General features: G+C 38.4%; 1 protein-coding gene across 1 annotated transcript in view; it reads left to right on the top strand.

Annotated features, from left to right (window-relative positions):
• BARD1 (BRCA1 associated RING domain 1) overlaps window positions 1–18,174 on the top strand; it is a 79,021-nt gene that overhangs the window by 20,640 nt on the left and 40,207 nt on the right. Inside the window, exon 4 of the mRNA XM_007187872.2 lies at window positions 8,556–9,517. Coding sequence (XP_007187934.2) covers window positions 8,556–9,517 — 962 coding nt within the window. The remainder of the gene's footprint in view (window positions 1–8,555; window positions 9,518–18,174) is intronic.

The raw sequence follows: 18,174 nt of genomic DNA, 5'->3' as shown, positions 1-18,174 counted from the left end.
AATGAAAATGTCATCAGCTATGTTTAATAATAAATTTAAAAAAATCAAGTACGAGTTTTTACAGACTACCAGAGGATTAACCTTCAAGTCTTTGTAATCCTGAGTCTTTCTTAAAAAGTAATCCTGATAACATTTCATTTTGACCTTTTCTCTAGTCTCGAGATTATGTCGGAAAGGACTTGGTTTTGAAATCTACTTGTCACTGCAGAGAAAAGACCTTGTTGAATTTAGACATAAAGTCTGTGTGAATGGATCCTCATTCTGATTGTTTTTATTTCCAAGATCCTGTCCTAACAGCACTTTTCTGAGCAGGTGATGTTCAGTTCGGATGTAAAAGGGTGACAGAGGGTCTGCTCTTATTCGGATACCCACTCCTCCTTCCAGCTGGGTTTGTCATTTACTGACTTTTCAGTGCAGTGCTTTCCTTTTCGATTTCCAGGAGGAAGGGATAGCTTCTTTGAAGTGGAGTGGAGTTTGAATTCTTTTGCTTAGCAGGGATCATATCCCTGAAATTTCTACAGAGATAAATGCTAATTGTTTTTCAAAATCCACTGTTTCATTTTTTTCTTGTCTGTTTAAAGTGCTGTCTTTTACTTGGCAGATCTATTTATAAAGATAGGACTTTTGTACTTAAGAAACATGAGGTGAAAGAATAGGCAAAAGAGATTTTGAACTTTAGAGAAGATCTGAGATTTTAGTTTATTAATCTTCTTGTGTATTAATAATTTTAAACTGATAAAATAATAGTGTTCTGTGTGAATAAAGAATATCTAAAAGGAATTCAAAAAATAATATTTCATAACTTCCTTTTCTTTTGCTAATATTTTAAGACATGAGAAATGTTGAAATGTATTCCCAGAAACAATAAGAAAAATGAAATTAAAATTATGTTGTCTCTTTTAAGTATGAAAGCTTTGTAGGAAGAGCACACTTGACAATTTTATATAACACTGTAGTAACGTCAGACACGATTATTCCCTACACAGTGGCTGTTACCAGTACTTAGGCGAAAGATGCACCGGTGGCTGTTGGTTTTCTTCTTAAAGTAACTTAGTGTTAGAACTTGGTTCATTAAGATTTTCCTCTTGATTCCATAATGTAAGAAAACTGTTATACAGAGTTCTCTTCAGCTTCAATGAGGAGTGACCTCTCAGGAGAAAAACATGATGCAAATAATGTCCTTTTTCCTTCTTTTTAAAAAAATAAGACAAATAAAACATATTTCAGTTGTCCTAGTTGGTTATAGGAGATTCAGTCTGTGTTAATTTGGAGAATGAGTATCAGGCAATATGAAATTATTTGTTAGTCACTGTCAATCCTGTCAGGTGGTGGTGGTCGTGGTGATGGAGTTTTTTCCAGTTTCCCTGCCTTTCTGGTGTTCTTTTTGTACCTGAAATGGCCTCTTGATAATCCAGTTTGTGTGGAGAGAAGAGCACTGGATTGGGAGTTAGGAGACTCCCTTCCTCTCCTTTTTAACTTTAATGCCTCATATTTAAAATGAGAGAATTGGACAGGTGATCCTCAAGACTTCTTCTAGCCCTTAAACTGAATTCTAACCTCCCTTGTATAAATACCTGTCAAGATTTAAGAGAGGATATCAGATAATTTATTCATCAGTTCATCAATGTTTTCTGAGCACGATTTATGTGCACACCTCTGTGCTGGGCTGACCTGAGTTGGTTTTACTTGCCTGTATGGGGCTAGAGAAGAGAATTTTAAGGGAATAAGGGAATATTTTTTAAAGAAAAGTGAACGGGCTTAAAGGCAAAAACAAAGCAAGAGAACCTGAAGAGGGATCACTGCCAGAATCAGAAAGGGAAAACTGTACAGTTCATCACTGACTATTTCTGGAGCGTCTGTTAACAGGCAAGATCGGTAGGTCTGAAAAAATACAGTACATACAAAGATTATACTATATGTGTGTAGAGAAAGACTCACTTCTCCTTTGTGTCTCCTCTACTCACACCACTGTGTTACATACAGTACCATTTCACTTATGACACCAGATGTGTGGGTTTTCCACACATCATGCCATTCTGTGACATCAGCTGGGTGTCCTACAGTTTACTCAATTCTGACACTGTCCACCTGGAGATAGTGTCAGATCTTACAGGTTAAGAGTCCCACAAGACCGCCCCCCCACCCCCACCCCCGCCTCCACTCCCCGCCGCCCCCGTCCCCAGGTGCCAGACTCAAGTCCAGGTTGTGCTTCTGACCAACTGGCTATAGATTGGAAGCTCCCGTCAACTCCCCAGGTTTGAATAATTTGCTAGAGTGACTCACAGAATTCAGGAAAACATTTTACTTACCAGATCACTGGTTTATTATAAAAGGATATACCTCAGGAACAGCCAGACGGAAGAGATGCACAGGGCTAGGTATGTTGAAGGCGCAAGGGGCTTCCATGCCCCCTCTGGGTGTGCCACTCTCCCAGCAGCTTCGCACGTTCATCAACCTGGATGCTCTCCAACCCTGTTTTGGGGGTTTTTTAATGGAGACTTCTTTACATAGGTATGATTGATTAAATCATTGGCCATTGGTGATTGGCTCAACCTCAATCCCACCTCTCTTCCAGGAGGTCAGAGCGTGGGACTGCAAGTTCTAACCCTATAATCCGGGTTGGTTCCCTTGGCAACAAGCCCCCATCATTAGGGGCTTTCCAAAAGTCACCTCATTAACATAAACTCAGGTGTGGTTGAAACGGGGCTTGTTATGAATAATAAAAGACACCCATTTCACCTTTTTCATTGGAGCTATTTTGGGAACTGGGAACACAACTAAGTATAACAAAAGATACTAGTGGGAAGCAGCCGCACAGCACAGGGAGATCAGCTCGGTGCTTTGTGACCACCTAGAGGGGTGGGATGGGGAGGGTGGGAGGGAGGGAGATGCAAGAGGGAAGAGAAATGGGAACATATTGTATATGTATAACTGATTCACTTTGTTATAAAGCAGAAGCTAACACACTATTGTAAGGCAATTATACTTCAATAAAGATGTTTTAAAAAAAAAAAAAAAAAAAGATGCCCCTGTGGTTCATACAGGAAATTACAAGTGTTTTAGGAACTATGTGCCTGGGATAGTGGACAAAGACCAAATATATATTTCTTGTAAATCACAGTATCACATATAGTGTGTACTTAGTGAAACTTTTGAATGTTTACTTAGTGAAAACATATGAATTCAAATGCCAGCTCTATCACCAATTAGGTATATAACTTCATGCAAGTTTTATTTTATGTTTGTTTAATTTACCTAAGAAATATAAGAGAACATTCTCTTAGCAACTGGTTAAGCAATATAAAAGTGTGTAAAGTGTGAAAGTCCCCCCTTCACCCTTTACCCCAAACAAAAAACAAAATCTTTTTCAGAGGTACTGTTTTCATTGTTTAACCTTCCTAGTCTTTCTTTTATGAATTTATGAAAATATTTGGACATAAACACAATAGAATTTTTAAAATGTAAATAGGGTTGTGCTACACTTAAAGTGTCTTGAGGATGTTTGCATGTTAATTGACATGTATCACGGCTACATAAGATTTTGTAATATAAATGCTCCGTAGTTAACTGATTTCCAATTGAAGAACAATAGTTAACTGATCTCCAGTGAGTGAACACTGACTTTTTTCCTAATTTGGGCTATTACAAATATGGCTGCAATTAACACACATCTATGTTTGCAGGCAGGCACATGTATGAATATTTTGTATATTTTGTAAGATAGGTTACTGGAGGTAAAGTTGCTTTGTGAAAGAGCATGTGCATGTAAAATTTGCAAATATTTGATCACATTGCCCCTGAAATTCCTCAGTGCAGTGCTGCATCTTTGTGCAGTGCTGCATCTTTGATGATACTTGGCAAAGGGCCTGTCATGGCTTCCTGCATGTACAGGGGGTTGCGATACAGGAAAGGAGCTCTGAGCTTTGGGGAACTGACTGTTTTTATAGTAAGCAGAAATAGGCGTGCTTTTTTTCCCCTGGGGAGACACTACTGCATCCCTCACGGTGGCTTGCTGCAAACACAGCCCTGAGAAATGGCCTGGGTAAAAAGCAGCCAGGGCCTTGCCTTCTTGGTACATCCTGCAGGAGTGTGTAGGGATGTTTAGGAGCCCGGGAGGCCTGTCTCTTCCAGCATCAGTGTTTTTTCTCTAGGTGCCTTCCGTGGTGTAAGCCAGAAACATATGAATTGTTTTTGTCACCTTCTCCTTTATTCATTTCATCACCAAATCCTGTAAATCTTATCTCCTAAATATTTTTCAAATAATTCTACTTCTTTCTTTTTCTACTATCACCTCCCCAGGCTGTCATCTTCTACTTAGACTCCTATTTCGGCCTCTTAATGATTATTCTTGCATCCACTCTTGCCTTCTTCCGACCTATTCTCCCACACTCAAGCCAAGCGGGATCTTTTAAAAACACAGGTGTAGTCATGCCACCTGATTCATATAAAGCAATTTATTGGTTTTGTATTGCTCTTAGCATAGGATCAAAGTCTTTAACATTGCCAGCAAGAACCTGCACGGTCTGGCTATTGCTTTATAGTCTTCATCTTTAAACCACTTTCTTCCTTGGTCTCTCTGCAAGGCCAGTATACTGGTTGTCTTTTAGTTACTGAAATATATCATACGCCCTCTTGCTATTGGGCTTTAAGCATTTTATCATCTCTCCCCTGCCTATTTGTTTAGTTAATTAGTAGCCTTTTAGGTTTTGTATTTTACCATTTCTACTGCTACAGTGCTTGTTAGAGCCACTGTGATCTTTCTAGTGGATGATAGCTATGTAATTGGTCACTGTGTCCATTCTTTTCTTCTAAAGTTCCTTCTCAGTAGCAGCCAGAGTGATCATTCTAAAGCATAAAACATTATTCTCCCTGAATTGAGTCTGAATGAGATCCATCTTGCTTTAGCTGGATTATATGATCCCATTAATTTCATTCATTTAGCAGGAGGTATTAATTGAACATCTACTATGTCTTAGACATTGAGTAGACACTGGGGAATGGCAGGGTAGAGATACAAACTTCTGCCTTCCTAGAGCTTATATTCTGATAGGACGAGACAGACAAGACACAAAAAGAGATGTAAAATAAGTAGGAGGTGAGAATTTGTAAAATTAAATAGAGTGTCAGGGATGATCTCACAAAAAATGTGACATTTGAGCAATGACCTGTAGTTGGTGAGAGAGTGAGCCATGCAGATATTTGGGGAAGAGGTCTCCAGGCAAAGGGTCAACAAATGTGAAGGCTTTGAGGCAGAAGCATACCTCGTGTGTTTGAGGAACAACAGGGAGGCCCAGTGGCTGGAATGGTGAGGAAGGAAAGAACAGGAGGTGAGATCAGGAAGGAAATGGAGAGTCTGGTTATTTCTGACCTTTTAGACTAAAATTGTGGCTTTTTTTTTTTTTTTAATTTTTATTTATTTATTTATTTATTCATTTATGGCTGTGTTGGGTCTTCGTTTTTGTGCGAGGGCTTTCTCTAGTTGCGGCAAGCGGGGGCCACTCTTCATCGCAGTGCGCGGGCCTCTCATTATCGCGGCCTCTCTTGTTGCGGAGCACAGGCTCCAGACGCGCAGGCTCATTAGTTGTGGCTCACGGGCCTAGTTGCTCCGCGGCATGTGGGATCTTCCCAGACCAGGGCTCGAACCCGTGTCCCCTGCATTGGCAGGCAGATTCGTAACCACTGCACCACCAGGGAAGCCCTAAAATTGTGGCTTTTATTAAGAGTCAGATTGACGGTCTTTGGTGGGTTTTAGTGACAGGATCTGACCAGTTATAAAAGGACCACAGACTGCTGTGTTGAGAATCGACTTAGAGCAGAGGAGGCAAAGACATCGTCAGGGAGAGGACAAAGGAGGGTGGGGCAGTAATCTAGTGAGACAGTATGGTACCGTGGTGGTAAGAGTGGAGGTGCAAAAAGTAGTCAGATTTTGGATGTATTTTTCAGGTAGAGCTGGTAGAACTTGCAATTTGCATATGGGATGTGAGGGAGAGAACAGAGACAAGTTTGACTCTTAAGGGTTTTGTCCTAAGGCATCTGGACTGATGGATGTGCCATTTACTGAGATGGAAGAATTGTAGGAGGAGCACGTTTGGGAGGATGTGGACCAGGAGCCCAGTTTTGGTCATGCTTGGTGTGAGATACTTACTAGGAGTAGACACGCAGGTAGAGTCGTTAAGTAGGCAGTTGAATAGTGGAGCCTGGAGTCCAGGGGAGAGGTCTGGGCCGCACTTACACGTTTGGCGTTGCCAGTGTATACATAAATAACTGTGTGTATGTTATATATATATATATGATTATTAAGGGGGAGACTGCAGATAAAGTCCTGATCCCTCCCACTTCAGAGGTTAGTGGAATGAGGAGTACCAGCAAAAACACCTGAGACTGAGCTTTTTATAGAATGCTTCTGCTTACCTGCCTGACTTCATTTCCCTCCATTTTCTGCTCCTTCTCCAAGTTCCAGCCACAATGGCATGCTATCCATTGAATATGCTAAACTTGTTTCCATCTTAGGACCTTGGCACTTACTCTTCCTTCTGCTTGGGAAACACTTTCCTAGATCCTTAAGTGGCTGCTTCCCTCTTGTCATTTAGGTCTCAGCTTAAAAGTGAGCTCCTCAGAGAGGCCTTTCTTCATGACCTTAGCTGAAGCAGCAGGTGTTTGTGCAGAAGAGTGCTCACTCACAAAATGTCACACCTTGTCTACTTAGGGACAATGGTTATTTTCTTTTTTAAAATTCTACCGAATCTTTGTGTTTTAATTCCTGATTATAAATACATATGTTTTTAAAAAAACTTTCTTTTATAGTATATAACACATACATCCTAAGTGTATAACTTGATGAATTTTCACAAACTGAACTTACCCAGAAGAATAAACAGTACTCTAGAAGCCCCTCTCATTGCCTGTTTCCAGTCACTGCCTCCTTTCCCCATAGGGATGATCACTGTTCTGACTTAACACGTTAGGTTAGTTACAGCTGTTTCTATGTTCTCTTTTATATCTGGCTTCTTTTGCTCAAGAGTATGTTTGAGTATATAGTTATAGTTCATTCATTCTTGTTAGTTTTTCGTTTATATAGCTCGAGGTTATATTAGAAGAGTTGTGACTATTATCTTTAATTCTCTAGATTCATTTTGTCTGAAGTAAGTTGAAATCAGGTAGCGTAGTCCTTTCAACTTTGTTCTTCTTCAGTGTTGTGTTGGCCATCCAGGTCTTTTGCTTTTCCACATTATAGTTACTTTGCTTTTCCATGCAAATTTTAGGATTAGCTTGTCTATTATTTTTTTTAAAAACATACTGGAATTTTCCTTGGGATTATGTTACAGTCTATAAATCTGTCTGGGAGAATTGACATCTTAACAATAATGAGTATTCCAGTTCATGAACACGGTATGTCTTTCCAATTGTATAGGATTTCTTTCATAAATATTGTTAATTTTCAGCAAGCAGAGCTTGTACATATTTTGTTAGACTTGTACTTAAGTATTTTTTTGGTACTATTATAAACAGTACCAGATTTTTAAAAAATTTCAGTTTACATGTTCATTGTTAGTATACAGAAATACAGTTGCAGTTGAACTTGGTACATTGACCTTGTATTCTGTGACCTTGTTACAGTCACCTGTTTTATTAATTTTTTTTAAAAGATTCTCTGGGATATTCTATATAGCCAATCAAGTCAGCTGTGAATAGATACAGTTTTATATCTTCCTTTACAATCTGTGTGCCTTTTATTATCTTTTTCTTACCTTGGTGTGCTATCCAGGACTTGCAGTATGACGTTGAATAGGGATGGTGAGAGCAGACATCTTCACCTTGTTCTTGATGACAGGAACAAGATAATAGGAACAAAACAGTAGTTCCAGTCTTTCTTCATTAAGGATGGTACTAGTGGTGTGTAGTTTTGTAGATGTCCTTTATCAGGTTGAAGAAGTTTCCTTTTATCCCTAATGCTGAACCTTTTTAAAAATAATGAATGGATGTCGGATTTTGCCAGATTTTTTTTTTTTCTATATCTGTTGAAAAAAGTCACATGGTTTTCTTTTAGTTTGTTGATACAGTGAATTATATTGATTGATTTTCAAGTCTTTTTTTTTTAATTAAGCATCAGTTAATAAGTCTTAATTTTTTTTTGACTACTGCTTATTAAATCTCATACCTGCTTATCAGTCTGTTTATTTATTTAGTATAGCTTTTCTCCATGGCTCTTATCACTACCATACAGCAGACTGTATGTTCTACTTATTTATTTGTATATTTTGTCTTTCCCAGTGGAATAAATATACAAATATTTATTTGTATATTTTGTCTTTCCCATGTTTCGTTCCCTGCTGTATCTCCAGCCACTAGAACATTGTCTGAAATAAAGTAGGATTCTGTAAATATTTGTTGAATGAGGATATCTGCTTTCAAGGAGTTCAAAATCTAGGAGGGAAGGAAGAAGTACACAAATAAAAGGTGATACACCTTAGGAGAACTATCAACAAAATTCTTTGGGAGCTCAAGATGGGAGAGATTAAGTCGTGTAACAGATTTCTTTTCCTTTTTCCTATCAGATTTGAAAGAAGAAACATCTAGGAAAAGTTTATTTAGTGATGCAGAATATAAGAAGAATTCAATAAAAATGTGGTTTAGTCCTCGAAGTAAGAAGGTCAGGTATGTTGTGAGTAAAGTTTCAGTGCAAACTCAGCCTCCTGTGATAAGCGATGAAAATGCTCAGCAGGCCTCCATGTATGAATTTGTCTCTACAAGCCCTCCAGTGGATGTTTCTGAGAGGGCTAAGAAGGCTTCCGCAAAATCTGGAAAAAAACAGAAAAAGAAAACTTTGGCTGAAATCAACCAAAAATGGAATTTAGAGGCAGAAAAAGAAGATGGTAAACTTGACTCCAAAGAGGAATTTAAGAAAAAGCTAGTATCCTTCTATAGCCAACCATCTGTTATTGCTAGTCCGCAGATAAATGGTAAAATAGACTTACTAGCAAGTGGCTCCGTAACAGAATCTGAATGTTTTGGAAGCTTAACTGAAGTCTCTTTACCATTGGCTGAGCAAATAGAGTCTCCAGAAATTGAGAGCAGGAATGAAGAAGTGACTCCTGAGAAGACTCTCTGTGAAAACGATCTTACATCTAAGAAATCCTTGCCATCAGGTCATAGTGGGAAACATGGGCATCGCAACAGACGTTCCAGTCCTGTTTCTAAGAGATGTAGAAGCAGCAGTCCGAGCACCAGTGGAAATTCAATTAAGCAAACAGTGCTCTCAAAAAACGTGCCATTGCCTGGATGTTCTTCACCACCTTCAAAGAAACTTACAGTTGGTGACACACTGAGGAGGAAAAGCAGTAATATATTAGATGAATCCATTAGCCTCTCACCAGGTACGCCCCCTTCTACACTGAATAGTCCAAGTTACAGACGAATGATGTGTAGTCCCTCAGCAGTGAAGCTCTCGCCCAGTAGTCTTATGGCTATGAAAAGAAATCATCGAGGAGAGACTTTGCTCCATATTGCTTCAATTAAGGTAGGACGCTTACTCGAAAATACAACTTCAGAATGAGACCCAGTATAAAACAGTTTCTTTGGAGTTTGTGGAAAATGATATAAGATTACTAGGCTAATTAACCTAACCAGATGTGATACTCCCTGTGAACCAGAGAAGCAAAAATTCATAAGGACTGTATCCCAACCTCAGAGCAGTGGCCCCTGGTCCTGAGGAGCGTGATCTTGCAGGAGAAAACCAGTATTTCCGTATTTCAGCTTCAGCTTTGCCAAGCGCTTTTATTTTCGTCTATTCCATAATGTTTTTTTTCAGTTTTCACCATTTTGTTTACCCATTCTTCTCATGCTTTATGGATATAGACAGACAACTGCCAAGTTACTGCTGGCAACACATCTTTATTACCTAACTTCAGAGCTCAGGGGCAGTGTGAGAGGGGATGAGCTTCTGTATTGTTGACACTCCTAGTGGGTACTGCCGGGATCTGGGAGGTTGCAAGACGTGGTCTGTACATTTCTCCAATGACCTGAAAATTTGATTGTCAGAAATGGCTCCTGTGGTTCACCATAAAGGGGCTTCTCTGGGGCCCACAGTCAGCCCATTCCTTTTACTAGCCTATTCACTGAGTTACCTTTGTTGCCTCTACACCTGGGATGCGGCAGTGTTCGTTTTCCGGAACCTGGCTAGTTTGCCGAGCATGTGGTGTACGTACTTGCAGTGGTTAATCTTTGAAATTGACGCAAGTGCCGAGCATGTGGTGTACGTACTTGCAGTGGTTAATCTTTGAAATTGACGCAAGTGTTGCACGTAGCGGGGAGCAGTTAGCATCATAGCTTTATAGACTTTGGTCTGTGAATTCATGCAAGTGTTATGAAAATACAATATGGGAGCGATTACTACTAAATTAGCATAGCTTTTATGATCTTTCAGTAAATTTACGGGGAAACCCTTGGGTCCTTTGCATGGATAAGGAACTTTGGGAGGTCTGGAAAGAGCCCCTTGAGACCCTGAACATGAAGCTGGTGAGCAACATAAAGTGTCTGGGAAGAACATGGAGTAGGCATTGAGTCCAGGGATTTCTGTATTTTTCTGTGGAGAAAGGGAAAAGCACAAAAGTGAGTTTCTTCCAACGCTTTTTTTTTTCTTGCTTTATCTTCCAATAAATGATGAATGTAGGATCTCTACGCCTGATGCCAGTAAGGGGAGAACCTGCCACATGACTACTTTCTAGGCATTTCGTATCCTTTGAACAACTTGAATTTTTGGAGTTGGCTCTGGTTACATTTTAGTCTGATTTTTGCAAAGCATGATTTTAAAAAGCAGACTATATTTTTTGTCCCTTTGTTTTATTTATATATATGTGTTTGTGTGTGTATTATATAATATATAAGGTATAATAATCCTAACATTATAATGTTATTAATGCTTCATAGATATAAGTAGCTAGCATAATAATAAATATTTTTTGTTCATTTTTCTGGCTAATACATACATGTAGACTGCTTTAGTTTCTACATTTTGCTTACTGGGAATTATTTTCAGACCAGCAGTTAAGCATCTGCTTTCATTGGTAGAGAATTTTTCACTCAATCATAAGAATCATTTATCTTTATTAGTGAGGATCTCTAGGACCTAGAGTCTAGGCCATGGTTTGGCAAATCTTTCTTAAAGGGGCAATTAGAGTAAATATTTTCGGCTTTTTAGGAATATAGTCTTAACTATTCAACTCTGTTTTAGTGCAAAAGTAGTCATAGATAATATGTAAACCAATAAAACTTTACACATGAAATTAGGTGTCGGGCCTACAGGCTATAGTTTATCTGTGCTTGGCGTAGGCTGTGGAAAAAAGCCCAGTGGAATCTTAAGACAGGAAAAAATGGTGGCATGATGCCATCTTGGTGAATTTTCTCCATTGATATGTTCAAGATTGCTTCAATACAAGTTTTGTCAGATTGTCATTTTACTTAGCAATTGTCTTGCCAGAATTAGAATTACTCATTTTGATTCTCTTGAACTAATCAAATACTATACTGTCATTCATTGGCAGATTCTGATATAGTACATTTAAGAAAAGTTAATTGATTTCTATTGTTTATTAAAATGCCTATTTAACAATAATGTTCTCTTTTACAAATTTATTATAAGTTGAGTGCATGTCCCCATCTCAGCTTGATTTTAATAATCAAACAAATACTTGAAGAAAAATCAAAGGATTTATCAGTATATTTATCCTTTTATAAATAGTATTCATTTCATTTTCTATCCTAATTTTTTTGTTTGCACCCGAGAATGAATAATCTGTGCCTACTTGAAAACCAAATGCTGCAATCCTGCTGTCTTGTTTATGCTTTGTATCCACCTACTTCAAAAAAGGATTTGAGGTGGCTCTAAAGTTAAAGCTACAGTTGGCCTTTGAACAAGGCAGGGGTCAGGAGGGCTGACCTCCACATAGTTGAAATCTTCGTGTAACTTTTGACTCTTAAAAAAGTTAACTACTGGGCTTCCCTGGTGGCGCAGTGGTTAAGAATCTGCCTGTCAATGCAGGGGACACGGGTTCAAGCTCTGGTCTGGGAAGGTCCCACATGCCGCGGAGCAGCTGGGCCCGTGAGCCACAATTACTGAGCCTGCGCGTCTGGAACCTCTGCTCCGCAACAAGAGAGGCTGCGATGGTGAGAGGCCTGCGCACTGCGATGAAGAGTGGCCCCCACTTGCCACAACTGAAGAAAGCCCTCGCACAGAAACGAAGACCCAACACAGCCATAAATAAAATAAATAAATAAAATTTTAAAAAAAAAAAAGTTAACTACTAATAGCCTACTGTTGACTGTAAGCATTATTGATAAAACAAAGTCGATTAACACATATTTTGTATATTATATGTATTATATACTGTATTCTTACAGTAAAGGAAGCTAGAGAAAAATGTTATTAAGAAAATCATAAGGAAGAGAAAATACATTTATGGTACTGTACTGCATTAATTAATTAATTAATTAATTAATTAGGGCTGTGTTGGGTCTTCGTTTCTCTGCAAGGGCTTTCTCCAGTTGTGGCGAGCGGGGGCCACTCTTCATCGCGGTGCGCGGGCCTCTCACTGTCGCGGCCTCTCCCGTTGCGGAGCACAGGCTCCAGACGCGCAGGCTCAGTAGTTGTGGCTCACGGGCCTAGCCGCTCTGCGGCATGTGGAATCTTTCCGGACCGGGGCACAAACCCGTGTCCCATGCATTGGCAGGTGGATTCCCAACCACTGCGCCACCAGGGAAGCCCTGTACTGCATTTAGATAGCATAAGTTTATGTCATCTGTTTATAAGATGAATTATCTGTCAGTACATGCATCAATGTTGTCTTATATGATACAAAACACTGTAGTTGGTATATGTATTACTAACACTAGACATCAAAAATGAAAAGATATTGTGAAAGAGAAATTCATATTTATTTACAGGTATAATGTTTCATGCATTGATAAGAAGCAGCAATATGATTGCTTTATGGTAGACTAGTGTAATTGATAGAGTTGCATCACTGTAGCGTAGCTATACACTATAAATGAATCATAAAATTTTATGGCCTAAGTATTACAGTCATATTCATATTACAGTATTGGAAACATCGTTACTTTTTTTAAAAACCACTTACCTGTGACGATAGGCTAATGGGCAGTTTCTCCAATTACAAGAGAGAGACATGCTGTACAGAGAGGCATCTTGTATGGTAACGTAATTCTGTGAGAGCCAAGGTATAAAACAGTAAGAAGACTAACACATTATTAATTTTATATTAAATATCACCTTATGTCTATGTAAGGATAAACTATTATCTGCATATATTTTATGCATTCATGACATACCTAACTTTTCTTCATTTTTTTGATAGTTCTGTGCTACCTGGATTGTCTGCAAGTTTCTTCAAATTGTTGCAAATCTTCCAAAAACTTTCCAATATATTTATTGAAAAAAATGTGTGTCTAAGCAGACCCGCACAGTTCAAATCTGTGTTGTTCAAGGGTCAGCTGTACTATAACATGGAACGAGGAGCAGGGAAAAGGAAAGAGTTACTGCAGCTGAGTCATGAATACAGACCTGATGGCTTTGCAGGTAGCCAGAACAAATGAGGTTTTTTGCTGTCTAAGGTAGATTTTGTTGTTGTTATTGTAGTTGTTATTTTCCCCTGAAACATCTTGTAGACATGCAATGTCCACATTTTCCATGTTTCCCCCAGATCCTAAGTGTGCACTGTTGCACTGTGCGTGCCTGGTGGATGCGCTGAGGGCAGAGAGCCCCACGGTAGTTTTACTCTTCTGTTGGGCTAGTTAGCTTCCCTTGCTACAGTGATGGCTTTATAGAATGATCTTTGAACTTGGTCACGTCATTAATAAAATTCTTTAATATCTTGCCCCAGACCTACCTCTGGGCATCTTTGTTGGCCATAGCTATCACCCTAGTGGAAGCTACCTGTATTTTCTTGTCCTGACCACTTGAAATAGCTTCCTATTGCTGTCATAACGAATTTCCACAAATTTGGTGAGTTAAAACAAGGCAAATTTATTTTCTTACAGTTTTGTAGGCCAGAAGTCTGGTATGAGTCTCACCACACTAAAATCAGTTCGTTGGCTATGCTACTTTCTGGAGACACTAGGAGAGAACCCGTTTCCTTGCTTACTTGGGTTGTTGGCAGGAACTGTGTACTTCCTTCTGGTTGTAGGACTGAGATCCTGTTTTCTTGCTGGCTTGTAGCCGAGGGCCCTTCTCAGGTTCTAGAGACCGTCACATTCCTTGGTGTGTGGACCTCTTCCTCTGGATTCAGAGCGGGCAGCAGCAGGTGGGGTCCTGGCATTCCATCCTTCTGCCCCAGCCAGGAAGAGTTCACTGCTTTTAAGGACTCACGTGATTAGATGGGAGCCACTAGGACAGTGCGGGATAATCTTCCCCACCTCCAGGTCTGTACACTTAATCATGTTGTTGCAGAGTTCCTTTTGTTGTGTAAGGTAACATAGTCACACGTCCCTGGGGATTAGAATGTGGACATTGTTGGTGGCAGCGTGGGTGTTGTCAGTTTTCATCCACATCACTGAACTACCTTCTCTGCTTTTCCTCTGTACTTAGTGCACTCAGTGCTCTGTATAACAGCCAGAGTCATCTGACCAAAGTCATAACTTGTCTTTTCTGTGCTGCCCTACCAATAACTTCCCGGCTCACTTAAAATAAAATCCACAGTCCTCCTTATGGCCTATACAGACCTCTGCTCAGATGCCACCCCTTCAGAGAGACTTTTCTGAACTTACCTAAAATAGCAGTCTCTGCCGTATGCTTAGCTTGTTTTGTTTTTCTTCCTATTATTATTTCTTGGCATCATTATTGTAGATCTCTTTGTTTCCTGTCTTTCTCTTTAGAAGGAGAGCAAGAGTTGTTTGTTCAGCGTTCTGTCTTCAGTGTCTAGAACATTGCCTGGTATGTAATAGATTGATATTTGTTGAATAACTGAGTGATTTTCCCACTTAGCCATGATCTGAACCCTCTTCTTCTGACACTGAACTTTAATGCTACCAATACTTGGCACATGTTCTTTTTTCTGCCTCTTATATCCTTTCCTCTGCATCTTTCCCTTTTCCCTAATGATCCTTTGTATCCAACCTTCAAAATCTAGCTTATAGCCTGCCTTCTGAATCAGTCTTTTTCAGAATTCCCAGAGTTGGTTTTTCCTCTATGGTGACATTGTTTTGTTTGCATTTATATGTTTTTAGCTTTCTGTTTATTATATGACTCCTCAATTTGACTTTGTGGTTATGTGGAGTTTATTCCCCATTTAAAATGTAATTTCAAAATGTGAGTAATAACTTCATGCTTCAAAAATAAGAATAAAAGTATTTACAGTGGAAAGCCTCACTCCCATTTCTGTCCTCAGCCACCCTCTTGCTGAACAAGCCCTTTCTTGCTTTCTTGTGTATCTTTTGTGAATTTCTTTACACAAATATAAGTAAATGCTTTCCATATTAGTACACACTTTCTGTACATTCTGTTGTAGCATAGCGTTCCATGAATTTTTATTATTTTACTGGTCCCTTACTGATGGATGCCTGTGTTTCCATTGTTTTGCTTTTATAAACTGTGCTGCAGTGAGCAATCTTTGTTTCATATGTGAGCAGGTATATCCTTAGGATAAGTTCCTAGAAGTGGGACTTTTGGGTTAATGTAAAGCATCTGTTAACCTTATTTATCTTGAAACGGTCCATACTTGGCAGTAGAAGGCTCTTATTAAATATCCAGACTGCCTAAATATCAGGCTGCCTGAATGTAGACAGTTACTATATCATCAGCAGATAATGTTTATGTTCTCAGTTCTCAAATCCTTTTCTCCTCAGGATCATGGGCTTATAGGCCAGCCAGCTAGTTTTGGGACATTCAGTGACATTTGAATGCATACCTTAGACAGGATTATTCTTGAATTCTTTATTTATACATTTATTTTCTTACACTATGGAATTTCAAGCAGAATATTTATTAATACTGTGTCTGGGATGTTGTGAGTATCCTTATTCAACCAGAACAAAAGTTGAGATTCACTGTGCTCTCTTCATGCCCTCATGTTTGTACTTGAATATCTATGTCACCTATGGCTAAAGTGATTTTGAGAACATTATGTTATAAACAAGAGATTTTACGAGGAAACGTTATGCCTACATAGAAACTAAGGTAAACACTCATTGTTTATTCTTCTGATTTAATAAGAAGAATCTTAGTATTTGACATTTCATTATACAGAGAGAAAAATTTGTTTTGTTATTCTGTTTTTTCACCTTTGCTTGAGAATTTGTTGATGCTGGAATAAACCGCCCCAAAGTTCTCTAGCACAGATTCTTCAAATGGTAATGATTACTCATAATTCATTGCCATAGCAGTGAATGTATTAGAAATAGAAGAATGGCTTGAAGTTGACATGCCATGATGTATTTAAGGTGCAGACATAATAGATAATATTTTGAAGGCAACTTACAAGGGATGGTATGCCTAACATAACAAAGGTGATGAGGATCTCTTAGGTAGAGAGAAAATCCCTTGTGAGGCATCTCCTTTAGGGTTTGACTTAGTAACCATTCATTATACCTTAAGGCAGTCATGTTATATTGTGTGTAAAATCATGTTATTACTTATCCTCCATACTGGCTTCCTCAGACAATAACAAAGGACTCAAAAGCAAACTGGCATCTGTGATATTTTCAAGATTTCAATTTTTAGAGCACCTCTTGGAGTCAGTCTCCAATTTTCCCTTTGTCACCCACCATCTTTGTAATACCAATAACTTACTGTCACGATGGCTAGGTTGTCCGAGTCATCTGTGAAATTATTTTATTCAGTAAATAACTAAGACACTCAGAAAATGTTTAATAAACTTTAGAGCTCCGTTCCAGATGACTAAACTTTTTTTTTTAACAACACCTAGTTGCTAAAAGGAGAAATTTTAGGTATCTGGTTAGTTCATTTATGTGGAAAAGCTTAACCGTTTGGGTAAGTCATCATTATTGTACTTAATTGTAATGTCCTGTACTATTTTTATAAAAATATTTATTCTTAATAGTATTTTAGAAGAGCTAACCTTTATAAGGAAAAAGTTTTATTTGTGTGTGTGTGTATTTGTTTTTGGAAAGTTAACTTATACTACTGCCATATGCATGTATGAAGAATATTTCCTTTGAATGAAAGGTTAGCAATAAGAAAATTCAGTGCGACACTCATGTTCCCTTATTTTCTGCCTTTAAGGTTTTATTTGAAAACACCGAGTCTGTTTAAAATTTTTTATAAGCCTAGGTAAATACTTTTTTCTTAGATGGTTTTTCCCCCCCCTGTGGTTTTAAGAGAATCTCAATTATTCTTTTAAGTTGTGAGAAGCCTAAAAGTGAGTGCTTATTACTCAGAAAATATTCTGTTGGAGAAGAAAGTAATTTAAAGAAATCAGAAGCAGAAGTTAATTTGTTTCCTGGAAACTTTATATTGGTTCAAGCTTACGCAGTTACTGTGGACCCTATCTAATTATCATAATTTTATTTATGTGCATGACATTAAATTTACATAAAGTAGAAGGAGAAAATATGACAAACTTTTAAGTACTAGGGAGGAAAAAGCAGATCGGGTATAAAAAGCAAGCAATTTGCAAATCAGCTATACATTTCAGGGAAGTATAGGGGTAAAATGTTAACAGAAGACACCTTTGATAATATGAAGAGGTGACATGAAAGAAAAATACCACTGGCTAGCAACCTGAAAAGAGATTCTGCTTTTAGCTTCTAAATTGTCACTAATTGTCTCTGTGACTCTTCCATGGGACTCTTCCATGCCACAGTTGTGTTTATATTATTTTACAGGCTTCTTCAGGTTAATATGTTTTTGTGATTGCCATGTAGAATTAGATTGAGGACATTTTTGAGAAGGTTTACATGTATTTTTTTGTGGATACTTCATTTTGAAGGTCAGGAATGTGTGTGGTTCTGGCAGTTCATCTGCCCCAATATTCATGGGATCGTTTAAAAAAAATCAAATTTGTATCTTGACAGATTTTCCTGAGCTCATTTGGAACTGACTTGAATATAGTGCAAAAGTTGCTAAGTGTATGTTAACTTGCGCTAGAGGTGTAGAATTTGTACCTCTAAGGAACTATGGGAAATATTTTTTTTATTGGAAGTGGG

Source organism: Balaenoptera acutorostrata, chromosome 8, assembly GCF_949987535.1.
Source record: "Balaenoptera acutorostrata chromosome 8, mBalAcu1.1, whole genome shotgun sequence".
Taxonomy (NCBI): Eukaryota; Metazoa; Chordata; class Mammalia; order Artiodactyla; family Balaenopteridae; genus Balaenoptera; species Balaenoptera acutorostrata.
Note: the sequence above shows the minus strand (reverse complement) of the source record. Positions and strands in the feature narration are given on the sequence as shown.